This window comes from Bombus terrestris, chromosome 2, assembly GCF_910591885.1.
Source record: "Bombus terrestris chromosome 2, iyBomTerr1.2, whole genome shotgun sequence".
NCBI lineage: Eukaryota > Metazoa > Arthropoda > Insecta > Hymenoptera > Apidae > Bombus > Bombus terrestris.
The window spans coordinates 12,174,282-12,188,107 of NC_063270.1; the positions used below are offsets into that span (position 1 = coordinate 12,174,282).

The 13,826-nt window shown below is 36.0% G+C and overlaps 1 protein-coding gene across 9 annotated transcripts in view; it reads left to right on the forward strand.

The window, feature by feature from the left end:
* Nucleotides 1-13,826, forward strand: part of LOC100647530 (transient receptor potential-gamma protein) — a 100,584-nt gene that overhangs the window by 62,996 nt on the left and 23,762 nt on the right. For all 9 annotated transcript variants that reach the window (XM_048412489.1, XM_048412496.1, XM_020867224.2 and 6 more), the window contains one exon: nucleotides 11,664-11,920. In XM_048412489.1, the coding sequence (XP_048268446.1) occupies nucleotides 11,780-11,920 (141 nt within the window). In that variant the 5' untranslated portion in view covers nucleotides 11,664-11,779. The remainder of the gene's footprint in view (nucleotides 1-11,663; nucleotides 11,921-13,826) is intronic.

Genomic DNA, 13,826 nt, shown 5'->3' on the forward strand with positions numbered 1-13,826 from the left:
GTGAAAAATACGATGAATATATCTTTCTAAATCTATGGTTTTTTATTTGCATATTTGATTAAACTGGAGATGACATAATTGAAAATCTGTAGGGCTTTGATATAGATTTAAATCTTTTAGAAATAGCTGACAAATTGACAAAGTTTTGTTGATAAATAGTAAATTGTCCAGTCTGTGTAATACTGAAATTCTGTGTTAATTCCTACGACGATTTACCGATTAACCAGATTTAAAGGAAGAAAGAAAAGTTGGAACATAACTCAGGAGAATTTATTAAGCGTATTTTATTCAGTCGGAATGACGTTTCGAAAGAAGTTGTATAAACGTCGTAACTATAGTTAGCTCGACTCGAGAAGACCGTGCACTCGGTTTACGCCCCTTCTCACGTAATTTCCTTTAGCAAAGTAATAACTGTAGCTCGTAGACGCTTCTTTTACCAAGTTCTTCATCTTTCAGCTTTTTCTTCGGCCGACATTCCACTGAAACATACCGTCGGAAGTCTTTTGGTAAACACAAAAACGATAGCTCGATAAATCTCGCAGCTTCATTTATATTCCGACGTTCTTTGAACCGCTGCACTGCCTCATTACGATGGCTCATGCGATGACTTTGACTGTGGAAACGTGTCTCGCTTAACTGACGGATGCTGATTTACGCGAATAACTTTGGTTTACGGCGCGAACGTCGGATTTCGCTTCAAGGGGACCGTAAAACGGAACAGTCGATGTTAACTACACAACTCGTCGTTCCGTAGACTGCCTTTGGGGGTAAAACCATTATTCTGTTGTCGGTTCCGTGATGCGAGCGATCCGCTGGATACACCAGATGTTTACGACTGCTTAAAGATCAGAGACTGCAGAAGGTCGAAAGAAAGAAATTCCGAATTATTTTTTCTCGTCCGAGCTTCAGCATTGTTTGAAATCAAGATGAGTTTATGAACTTTCAGAACTTGTTTCTTGCGTTTTGACACAGCAAACTCAGTGAGATCGATATAGAAATGATAGATAGATAGATAGATAGATAGATAGATAGATAGAGAGAGAGAGAGAGAGAGAGAGGATGCTTAAGACAAGCAAGCTAATTAAGTACATTAGTTTTATCAAAATTTTCAATATCGACATAGAGAGAATATTATAATCGAAATTTCGGTATATCTCGCACACTTTTAGCTATGTGTCACATAGCTAAAAAAAAATTATATAATAAATATTCAAATGCTTCCGTAAGTTACTGAACGTAAGGCAGATACAACTAAGCACATAGTTGTTCTTTGACTTCGCTTCAAAGTTTCAAACTCATCGCTCTCCGGAACTTTCTGCATTTCCATTATTCTCTCCTGTGAGAACTCCGAACCATTTTGCTTTGCTCTACAATTTTCTTTCCTCTTATACAATGTACATACTATCGTTATTTGTAACTCTTAGATCGTATATATATAACGAAGCTAAAATCCTCATCTCGTATTTCTGTACTGATAATATGATAACAATTTTAATCGTTCCAATTTGACGCGCGTGAATTTCGAAGCGCAACGCCGAAAAAGATTCAAACGCGGATCAATTTTGTGCACTTCGCAGCGGTAACTAGCGATTATGACACGAAGCAACGCGATGCACGAAATTGGCAGCTATTAGCGAGGCATAATTAGCAACACCCTTACGGTTCGTCCGATTACTCCATCGCTTTCGTGCAGAGTATTCGTTCGCGTGCACTCACGCTGCTTCATTTTCTCTATGCAGCCAGACACGCACACGATCGGCTAATTACAAGCGAATTCGCCCGTGGAATCACACACGAATGGATATGCTCGATCGTTCAGCGGCTAGCAAGAGACCCTTGTAATGCCAATTTTCTCGCTTACGAACTCGCGTGCGAGCGCATCTACCAAGAATTATCGCATAATTCGTCGAATTCTAAGAGTAATATCGCAGACGGCTGGGTCTCTCAATTTTCACCCATTACGATTCATCGTATTATAATATTAAGTCGTCCGAAAAGTTTCTTTCGTTTTATAAGGAAATAATGGATGCACAACATTTTTCGTTTTTTTATTATTTTATCCATAATCCATTTTCTTCTGTCAAGATAAAAATCACAACGTTCGAGAGATTAGATTTCGTGTTTGTATAGAGATGCATCGTTGTAAAAGACGTGTCCGTGAAAGAAAGACACTTTTCGGACAACCTAATATAAGAAACCAGCGAGAAAGTACGATTTCTTGGTAGTGAGAAAATTATTAATGAAGTGGAATCATCATTGAGTTGTTATTTTTCTAAAAAGAAGATTCCTTTGTATCGATCTGATCGAAAATTTCCTAAGATTCTACGTAAAATTTGTTAAATAATTGTACTTTTTCGAGTACTTCCAGAGATTCCCTTCAACGCTAGAATGTGATAACGTACATTTGACAACAAGTTGGCCAAGTAATGTTTTATTTTTATGATTTTATCTTAAAATCAAAATATGAAACAAAAATAGCACTATATTTTCTATTTAATAAATTTTCTGAATATACAAAGTTCTACGCAGCGAATCGTAGATTCCAGGGAGGCCAAATATTTGTTTCGCGTAGAATACACAAACAGTTTGTTGCAACTTCTTTTATTTCTTATTTCCAAGTGTAAAAGCGAGAATAATATTAGACACAAAATGGATCTGTAACGTTTATTGGAGATGTGAGCTTAGAGAATTAGAGAATGTGGCTTCTGAACGATTTATACACAAGTTGATAGGGATAAAAGATTTAACTAGAAACCAGTGGTGTTGTACAAAAGTAGATTTTCTGATAAAGAGGAAGACTCGAGACGGTCGGTCGAACTCTCGTGCTTGATACGAGATAAAGACTTTTCAACCCTGTGACGTTTCCCAGAAGCAACGTCAACGTACACGCGAACACAGTTTCCGTGAAACGGTACCTTGCTCAAGTACAGGATGTGCAACAGGTGCAAAACACGTAGGCTCAGTTACTGCATAGGCCAATCTGCAGTTCCGTCCCACTTCTGATCGTCGATTAAGTGGCAGATTTCGCAACTTCGACGACGCGTTGCCATTAATCAATTAACCATGCATTCTTGATGCTCGTACTACACGTTCGCGCTTCAATATCGTATCGACCACGATTTTCTCAAATTCACGTTGAGATGCTCCAATCAGTAAATGTTTCAGTAACGAAACTTGTTAAATTTGAAGACACACAGGGGAAGAATATGATACTTCCTCTATCTTCTGTAGAGCAATTTCAAAACTCAATACCCTGGCGACTAATTTCATATTACTGAAAAAGATTATTTTTTAATTTAAAAACTAGATACGTGTACTTGTTATCTATCTACGTGTATTTGAATTTATTATTTCAAAAATATTAACAGTAATAGCTATTGTTGAGGTTGAGGTTGACTGATTAAAGAACGAGTGGATGAATTTGTAATAGAAAAGAATATTGAAATAATTAAAGGTATAAGTATAATGTATAAGTTTATGCTGATTCAAATCCTTGCCCTCCTAATGTTACCAGACAAAAAGAATGATAGGAAGCACGTTCATATATTTATAGCAAAGGGACATTACCAAAAAAGTTAAGCTTATAACTTTGACTAGAGGCTATAGGGAACATAAATAGAAATCTGTTTATCAGTTCTTTTGCTCTTAGACCTTACAACACCATAATATACACTCAAGGATACAATAATATGCACCGCTTCTTATTTAGAATATTTCTGTATAATAGCAGTCTCCAGGTCATGAATGTACATAAATAAAGGTGTAGAGTTTTTCCTTAAGTAGTTACTTCAATAATTATAATTATTTATATCTATTATGACTATATGTATAAGAATAGTTTTATTTTACTGTGGTTTTATACAAAGATTCTTGAATTTTTCACTTATTTCCCCGAAGAAATATACCTTTTCGAGTAAGAAATTATTTTTCTTTTCAATTTATTGTTTGTATTAAAATATCCTCTTTTCAACTCCAAATGATCCATAAATCGGAAAATCGATAAATACAAGGTTTGTCATGTTTCTCTTCGCGTGGCCTTCAATTATTAGATACGATATACTAACGTATACGAAACACGGTAGAAGCTTGTTAAAATAATCTTTTTCTTCGCAATGAACAGGTATTATTTACTAATTAAGATGTCAAAAAAGTATGGGATTAACTTGTTTAAATTGTTGCTGACGACGGCTCCCCGAGTCACAGGAAAAATTAGTGACCGGAAGACTTCCTAGAGGTACCGAGGGTGCTCTGACCGCGAAATGTTGCGAACCGAGTAAAAAACGACCTCATACGTAATATCGCGTCTTCGTGGCTCATTTCGTGTGCGGAGAATTTACTGCCACAAAATTCTCGTGTATGAAACATACAGGATAATAGTGCTACGACCTCGAGGGATAGCTATGAAAAATACTTGCACACACACGCGAACACGTATGCATACATTTCGCGTAATGTGGAAATCTCGTGAAGAACTTATCGATCATCGTTCTCAAAAATGATGTACCAATTTGTCGGCCGAAAATTCTTCTTATTCTTATTAACGAGACGAAGCATCGGCACGCCGACCAATTATTTTTGATCCGACATATACACATCGTCTCTCATTCAACGTGTTCACGAAAGTCACCTATCCATTACGGTCCTGTGCATGTTCGTACACACAGGTTTATCGATCTAGGTCTCAGTGGAAACACGCGATTCACGGTAAGCTCAACGACCTGTGCGGGTTCGAAGTTCCAACGTCGAGGGAACCGCGCGCGAGATAACCACCCTCTGAATCATGTGGCTCCCTGTTGCCCCGCTTTTAAATGATATCTTTCTTCTTTCCTCCTCTTTTTTTTCTTTTTTTCCCCCATAATTACGTAGTTTAGTGACTTTTCACAATTTTGACTTCGGTATATCTTTTTAAAACTTTATCTTGCGGCTGATTTTGGATTTATCTTCTTATGACTTTATCCTCAGCATATTATGGCTGAAATTTTACCAAATGCGAATTCTGTTGTAACATTATCATAGTAAAACGTTTAATTCCATTTATTAAATTTTTAATTGCACGCGATACGCTGCGGTGAACCCTTGTCTAACCATACTCTTTAAACGCTATATCATATCGTCTTCCCTCTTTCTTTTCCTTTTTTCTTTTCTTGGGCGGAAAGAACGACAATTTGAAAGCAATTGTAACCATAGAAATAAACAGCATCTTATTCAGAAAGTTCATCATTGTCTATAATCATGGACCAAGCATCTCCTCTTCTACAAATAGCGTCCTCGTTGCATATAAATCCGATCTACGTTCTTCCGGGCTTCTTTCCAACGGGTTGAACGCTTCCAAACGTATTTAAAAAGTTGCTATTTCCTCGAAGTTTCCGCTCGCTCGATCCGCACAGTACGAGAACTGTTGCTCGAGGTACGTTTTGTTCAGAGTATTAAAAAACTACCTGAAACTTCTCTCCGCTATTTAAGCAGCCTGTCTTTCCTCAGAGGGAAGTACACAAACGTGTTGGACGATTAAAGGTTTGGAAAGCATACCCTGTCTCTCTTTTCGCTGGAAAACCGAGACTATGTAATCTCATAGGCCTGGATTTCCAAGAGCTGTTTACCTGTTTAGCTGTGCTGCAGATGTTCCATTTTCGATAGTTACGCAAACTCATATTCGGCATCAGGTATTTACGAAATTACAGCTACCCGACCTCCATACTTCTCATTATCATTTAGACGTTTGTAAAACCTAATTCTGAAGATGAGCTATCTTCTAGGATGGGAGTATCATTGTTTTGATAAAAATAAATTATATCGTTTATATTATTATTAAAATACTAGTATTAAATACTATTTACCAAGAAGAATGTCGTAATTAAAAATTTGCTTTAACATGTTCTTTTAAATGTAAACAAGGGAAATCTTTTGTATCAAACACAATCTAATTTAATTTGTAATTATTACTAATAAAAATTTGAAGGAAATATTCTATGTATATGGTGGTCCAAATTATAAGAAATTCAAGATAATTCAAGATAAATATCGAGAGAAGGAAGATAATTTTATCGTTAAATTATCAATGATCATTTACTTCAAACTGCCTATGTCAGATTGATTCTTTGAAGAATTTACTCTTTAACAAACCGACGATATATTTGTTTAATGTTCTTCTATTTGGGGGAAATTATTTTCGCAAATTAATATTCACAGTATGAATGCGACGTTTCCCTGAGCCAGCAATTAAAATAAGCTACGGGCAGAGGAGCACAATGATCATTAAGAACCTCTGGTGTAAGTTATCATCCATGCATAATGCCGGTGATAAAATTCACTCGACTGTGGTCAGCGATCTTGAATCAGTGAAAAATGGGAGCAGTGGGAGTTATCGTCGAGGAAGGGATTCGTTCTCAACTAATGACTCTAACAGTCGGTGGAAAAACAATTTTCCTCTGGTGGTCTAGTCGATCGAACAGGATCGAACATGAACGGATGAGGCAGCGATCGAGTAAATCTTCAGTTTAAAATAACGACGTGTTTTATTTCTGTTTGGGTCGTTAACGAATTAGGGAGGATTTCGACGAATGTAAATGATATTTACATTTCGTAACGACGCGCAACGCGAGAAGATATTTAGTCCGCCCTTGTAGCTCGTCAGATATTTCACTATTATCTTCGTAATTACGTCGAACGTATGAAAAATGTTAAATTATGTAAAACAAACATATGGACGTAAAATTTCACGACTAAATAACGAGAGATCTTTTACTATTATTTTAATTCGAATCGAATTTCTACTATTTTAACTTGTTTACTTAAAATACCCTATCAGGTATCTTTTATTTTTTTGATTATTTTATTTGAATATAGAAACATTTTTAATCGAATCGAAAGAAGCTACGCATAAATAATAATAAATCTTTATAACAGGATATTCTAACTCTTTTGAAATTAATGATACAGTATATGTATTTGAAATTATGATAAATTTGAAATTATATAGCAGAGCAACTCTCGAGATATGAAATGGATGGGCAATTTTTGGGGGGTCGTTGTTTCTCGATTTCGATTTGTTTCGCAATACACGCACGGCCATCGTCCTGAGATTCACTCGCATGAAATACAGTACACACATACATACACAAACACACATATCGTGCCTTATGTAAATCATCGGTTTCTAACGATCTCGTTGCGCAACCCCGCCGCAATGGCGCGACGCTCGATAAACTCACGATGAAACCTCGCCGCTCTCATGTGATACATATTTACCCTTGAGATTAATAGCCGCAAAAGGAATTACTATTTCGATCACTCTCGACTGTATATCCTTCCTCGGTTCAAAGATTTTAGTTATCCTTCAAACAAAATTGAAGATTAAGATGAATCGATCATTTGACAAGCCATTTTTCGATATTCCATTGTAATTAATTTACATTCAATGGATATTACAGATATACGTAAGAGATGTAAATAGTTTAGATATAAAAGTAAAATTTTTGTTTCTTCCGTTATATTAGGTTGTCCGAAAAGTTTCTTTCGTTTTATAAGGAAATAATAAACACATAATGTTTTTTTGTTTTATATTAGTTTATTTAATTATACACGAACGTAATAATAGGAATAGAACGAAATGGATCATAGCTAATTCAATAAAATAATATAAAACAGAAATTGTTGTTCATCTATTATCACCTTATGAAACGAAAGAAACTTTTCGGACAACCCAATATAATTCTTCATACACATATCGATCTAATTTCTTTCATACAAATTTCACACTTGATGAAAATATCGTTTATAACGATAGTCGAATGATATCTTAAAAACAAATGGGATGGAAGCTCGGTGAGAAACAGGCAAGGAAACGGTAGATTCCGCTTTCTCAAGGAGCACATACTGTCGAGCAATCACGCGTAAATGGACTGGAAGAATTAGAAAATCGTTTGGTAACGATAACGCGGTATTGAAAGCAAGAAAGCCGTTTCGTTACGACACACCACCGACATAAAGCGAAATGGCGCTATTTTATCGAACAATGCGTTTGTTAAACGCAACCGAAACACCATGTGACGATCCTCGATTGTTTCTCCACAATGGATCCTGTTCCATGTTTGAACAGCCGACGTTATTTTCGTAAAACATCGTTCCATTGAGAAGAAACGCTACACGTCGCAGCCGAGCGACGTCGATTCATCGAGCGAATCGGCATTTTTCATTCATGAAAACGTCACACACCGTTCAGGATAGCATTATTGCGTCGTAATCGATGTCTCTCAGCAGAGAGCACGAAAATCCAGAAAATTACGTCGCAATGCTATCGACGCGCAGCTAGTACGCGTGTATGTTTGCGTATAACCAATAAGGGTGAGTGTATTTCGCGATCCATCATCCGTTCGGATTACCAACAGGGCGTATCTAGTTCCGTTGCGTCGGTTGGTTCGTCGCTTTGCTCGCCTCCTCGCAATTGTCTGGAGAGCGGTATTTCGTGCTCAAATTAAGAACAGCGTTTCATCGATATTTTTAAACAAAAATTTATTGTATGTACAGTAACAAACATTTCAAAAAGTATAGATTTTTATTTTATTCGAAAAAGGTACTGTTATTTTACGAAGAGAAATAGTTTCTATCGCTGAAATGATGGAAATTTGTATATCGACTATTTGATATAAAACTGTATTTTTCATCATAAAATTCGATTATATTTCTCTATAGTAGCATGTAGTTTTATTTATAGTAACAAATATTATTCTATAGAGAAAAGGACGATGAGGAAGTACTTGAACGTCGTCGTTGTGATTAGGCTGAAGACATAACTACTAAAACATATATCTACGATATAATTAAAAACTATAGAAATGTAATTGCTATAGCAATTATAGTATTGGACGATATATAGGATGAAGCATTTGAAACAAGTCACCTGAATATTTCGCTTTCTTTCGATGATAGAAATAAATAGATATATATATATAGAGAGAGAGAGAGATACGAAAAATTTGGAATGATTGTTACAATTGTTTCGCCTGATTAAAAGTTCGTTCAGTAAAAGACTAATGCTCTAAGGCTGACAACTTAGATAATAAATAAGGTTTATGAAACGAGAACATTTGGATAACTTATTGAACTTAGCGCGAGTTAGATTTTAATTCTCTGGTGACAAAATGACAAACTACTGAAAGTAGGTCCTTTGGCTTTTCTGTTCATTTATTCGAATCGGTTGATTTATTTGCATTCCAAATACTCAGTAACTTTTAAGAGTTTTAAAATCTTTTTAATTGAAAAAAATTTTCTTTGACAAATATTCTATTTTCCTCTCCTCAAAGGTTTGTATAGCTGTTGATGTGCTTATGTACTAGGCTTTGTATTAATTGAAGAGCTTGAAAGGTTGACTGATGGAATCGTTGTGTTCTTCAAACGATGCATGCGACTATCCGATACGATTTCCTAAAAATCATAAATTATTTATGATTACAATAATACTAAGCGATTTCGATAAAATTTTCAACATGTACATAACCGTCATAAATCTTCAAACTGTATTGTTTAATTTAAATTTCGATTAAGACCTGGATTAAAAGGTTACAAAAACTGACCTATACTTTTTTCTTCGCAATTCCGACCAATGCAATTTTTCCAAAACATTTTTGCACGTCATCTAGTAAGCTAATCCTTCTAACTTCCAAAAAAAAAAAAAAAAAAAAAAGGAACAGTTTGGTCCAATTTTTAAAAATTTATTCTGTTTTTAAAGAGTATCCGAATATATGTTAATGCCGGCAATAGAATTTTACCTTTATTTTTTCTAGGACAAAAATTCCATTTTTATAGCTATTTAAACATTTACATGACTCTTATTATGCCGATCGATCCATTTGTATTAAAAAAATTTTAAACATACATTTTCCACAACGTTTCTCGTCCATTTAATCATTGGTGATCATATAGATACTTTCAGTAGTTTAATTTTCCTGCACGTAGTTGGCTATCCGAATTCTCGTTTTTCCCATATCGGAAATGCCTGTCAAGTGGCTGCAACGAATACGTTCGGGACACTAGAATACTTCGTGCGACCATTTTTCAAAATCAGTGTAGAGTTAAAAGTGGCAGTAAGTGGCAGCCTAAGTTTATATACTCTCTTTAGTAATAAAAAATGAAGTTTCTTATAAAAAAAATCCTACATTTGTCACCCTTAAATATTTGTGTAAAATCTTTGTCGAAGCTTAAATAGTTATAAACTTTGCGCTGTTTAATAGGATATAGGATTTATAAGGATTAAAAGATGCTCGCAACGCAATTAAACAATGGAAATACGTTGACCGGTATGCGTAAAACTATAATTCAAATCTATTGTTTGAAGTCCTATAACGACTACATGGAACAATCAGTTTCATTTTGAATTTCAGGATTTTGTCTCGAGAACGTTGCCCTCGATTGCACAATTATTTGAAATAACATCGTGAATCTTGAAGTTTCGAAGGATTGTCATTTCAAAGGAAACGACATTTTTTGGGAATGTTGCACTTGAAAAATTAAATTTTAACAAAAGGCGGATTTGGAAGGCCTGTTGGATCCCCGCCATTCTTCCGCGCACGCTTTATTTGTATTCCCGCCGATATAGCGATTATGTCTGACATAGTAAAATTAGTAGAAACGTTCCACGTACTATTCTGCTTAATGTCGAATACGTAAATACATTCTGGGATCGAATGTTTCCATTTATTGGATATAACATCAACTCGGACACTGGTGATGTTTTATTCATACGTAGAAATTCGTATTTTTGCGAACATAATTAAAGACGTGTTTCGTTTAATAAATACAAAACAGAAACTTGTTTTAATTATTATATCCCACAAGGAGCACTTCAACTGATGAAAGGAAATCCAAATAAATAGGAGCCTGTACCATCTACTAAATACATACCATAACGAGTACTTTATTTTGAATTTGTTTTGTATATTTTTGCATACTGTGTACATTCTATATGTTTTCTACATGAAATAGTGAGATAGCTGAGATAGTGATTTCTAATAGGAATGATACTATTGAGATATGTATAATTTTGTGTGCTAGGCTAGATTAGCTGTGTAGTAGTGACACACGTATGTGAATATGAGTGTATGGAAGTATGTGTGTACGCAGCGTCTCGAAAAACAGATGAATGCAACTGTTCCATTAGCAGTGTGGTATAGAAGATGGTGAGACGAAGAGAGTGCTGAGGCGCGTGCAAATGTATATCGACTAAGATCATGCAAATCATTTATTAAATAAATCTAAAACTATTTTAGTATAAATTCTAAGCGTAATTCTAGTGTTCCTTTACTTCTATTTCGCCGATTAAGATCCACAATTCTCAACAGATACAAAGTCAATATTGATATTATTGTTCTTCTCAACGGAAAATATATGTATATTGAAGTGTTAGGGATGGAGGGTGGAAAATTTATTATTGTCATCCATGAGTCATCCACGAGCCTTTGGAACGATAGAGATAAAGGGAGAGCAGGCAATCTGTCACTGATGAATTTCTGTTTTCATAGACTTCAAAGTTAAAGCAAGGATATTTGAAGTTACTTTTCTTTGCAAAATATAAAGACGAATTTTGGTAAAATTGGAGAGACGAATTTGAAAGAATTAGAATTATTACAAATTACAGGGAAACGAATGAGTCGATTTGTCTGTTTCAGAAAGCGCGTACGAAGATGAGGAGCATGGCGCCAGGGGCGCGAGATCCCCTGGTGAAAGTGGTCTCGGCGAAGAAATCGGTGCTCCTGACGATGATTGCGCAGATCTACCTTTGAGGATGGATATTAACACGATCAGAGGTTGGAACTCGGGCGCGAGGAGCGGTTTCCTACGGGGCATCGGGCAGCGCGTGAGCTTCGACCCCGAGGCACCGCCGCTGCCGCCGCAACCTGCAAGAAAGGTCGATGAAAAGGTCAAGGTAGGTATCTCTAACGTTACACAAGAAGCTACTGTTTATCACGAACAGTAACAAAGTATTCTGTTCAACCAACGAATAAATTAATGCTCGTGATGGTAACCAAGTCTCCATCACTATTTTTCCTTTAACACTTTTTTTAATTAAACCGGCACAATGAAATTGATGTATGGTTTGTCAAAGTAAATTTCAAACGTTTATAATTCGCGATACAATTATTCACGAGTATGTAAACTAATTAGAAATCGATCAAAGTTAATTGGAAATTATTTACGGTCATGGTAGATTAATAGAGACAATCAATTTTTTAATTAGTTACATGTAAACTAGGTGACCATGTCGATAACCTTCGTATTGAATTAATATTAATAAAAATCTACGTTATTGAAGGAACCACGGTCTATCGTCGATCTTGAACAAATTTTTTACGTTCGTGCGAAGATGTCGCAGAGCTTTTATGCAACCCCTTTCTACATTAAACATTGAATAACGTTTTAAATACTGAAGCTTAAATATATTTATACCTTTAATTTATAACTACGTTAATACTATTCTAATATTTTTATTTGGTAGGTTCTCTTTAACTTGCCTAGAGACATATCACCATACAGAAAATCGAAGAATTTTCGAGAAGAGCAAACATAATTCATATTAACATACATAGAATTATATTATAGTTTCAAATAACTTTTCGTCTAAATTCTATAAAATAGCACTTGTTTGAGTCACACAGATAAGAAACTGTCAGTTTCGAGAAACTGTGAAAATGATACCATCGTTCTGTCTAGTCTACAGAAAGACTACACCCAAACAAGGCTGAATATTTTGGCTGTCAGCATGAGGGTTAATGGAGTTGCGAAATGTTCAAAGTAGAACGAGCGTTTGACAGAGGAAAGGAGGTGAACAGGCGAATAAAAGGAAGCAGTCGGACGATAACTGCGTTACGACGTCGACCCAATTTGCGGAAGTCGCTATTACGAATCAGAAGTTCCCTTCCCGTCGCAGTCTACCTTTTTATTGCCTTCTCGAAAGTCCTCTCGAGAGAGACGATTATGTTCCGAATCCCTGCGAACGAATCAAGCTGTCGCTGGAACGTTCTGACTAGTTCCTCGAAAGAAACTCCTACGCTATTTCGATGATCGTAGATAATCGGATTCGACCGATCGACAAATGTAATTACGCTGTAAGGACAGAACAGAAAGAGATCGGCGCCAAAACTTTCATTCTTAATGCGTCCCTCCATTCCATTTCGTCTGTGACCTCTGTACCACTCAAATCATCCATTCCAACACTGTAGATCGAAGATCAGAGAGGAAGATGAGCAAGCAGCAAAAAATTATTTTATCGACGCTACAAGCAGCTGAAGATAACGCGTACGCTTATACGCGCGCTTTTACGAGTGGTCCGTGAAGCTTTTGTTTTTATTGCGTCGTAAAATCTCTATCGAGTTAATTTCATGGCGGCAAGCGGTATGGTAAATGTACTGGACAACTCGTATTTCGTAAAATCAAACATCCTCCTAACAATTCCAGTCTGGTAGTTCCAATACGCGTTTTCTAATAACAGTTAGATAGTTGAGCTTCTTAAACGAAATCGCCGTCCAAAAGCATTAGGACACGTACGTTCTATTTCTCATTCTTCCATCGATAGCAAACGAAATTTCGCAATTGGTTTCTGCCTTTTATTGGTTCGTAAACGTCTTCGATGAATCTCTGCTCGTCAAGCTGCTCCACCAAAATCCCGTGGTTTTACCCGATCGAAACCAATCTTCCACACTTTTGTCTCATCTTCGTGCTATTCCGCACACCAGCGATCTATCATATTCACCTTTGTTTCACGGGACAGCGTTTGATTCACGGCGTGGACGCAATGCATTAGAATCTCCTGCCTCTCGCAAAAAAAACCACCG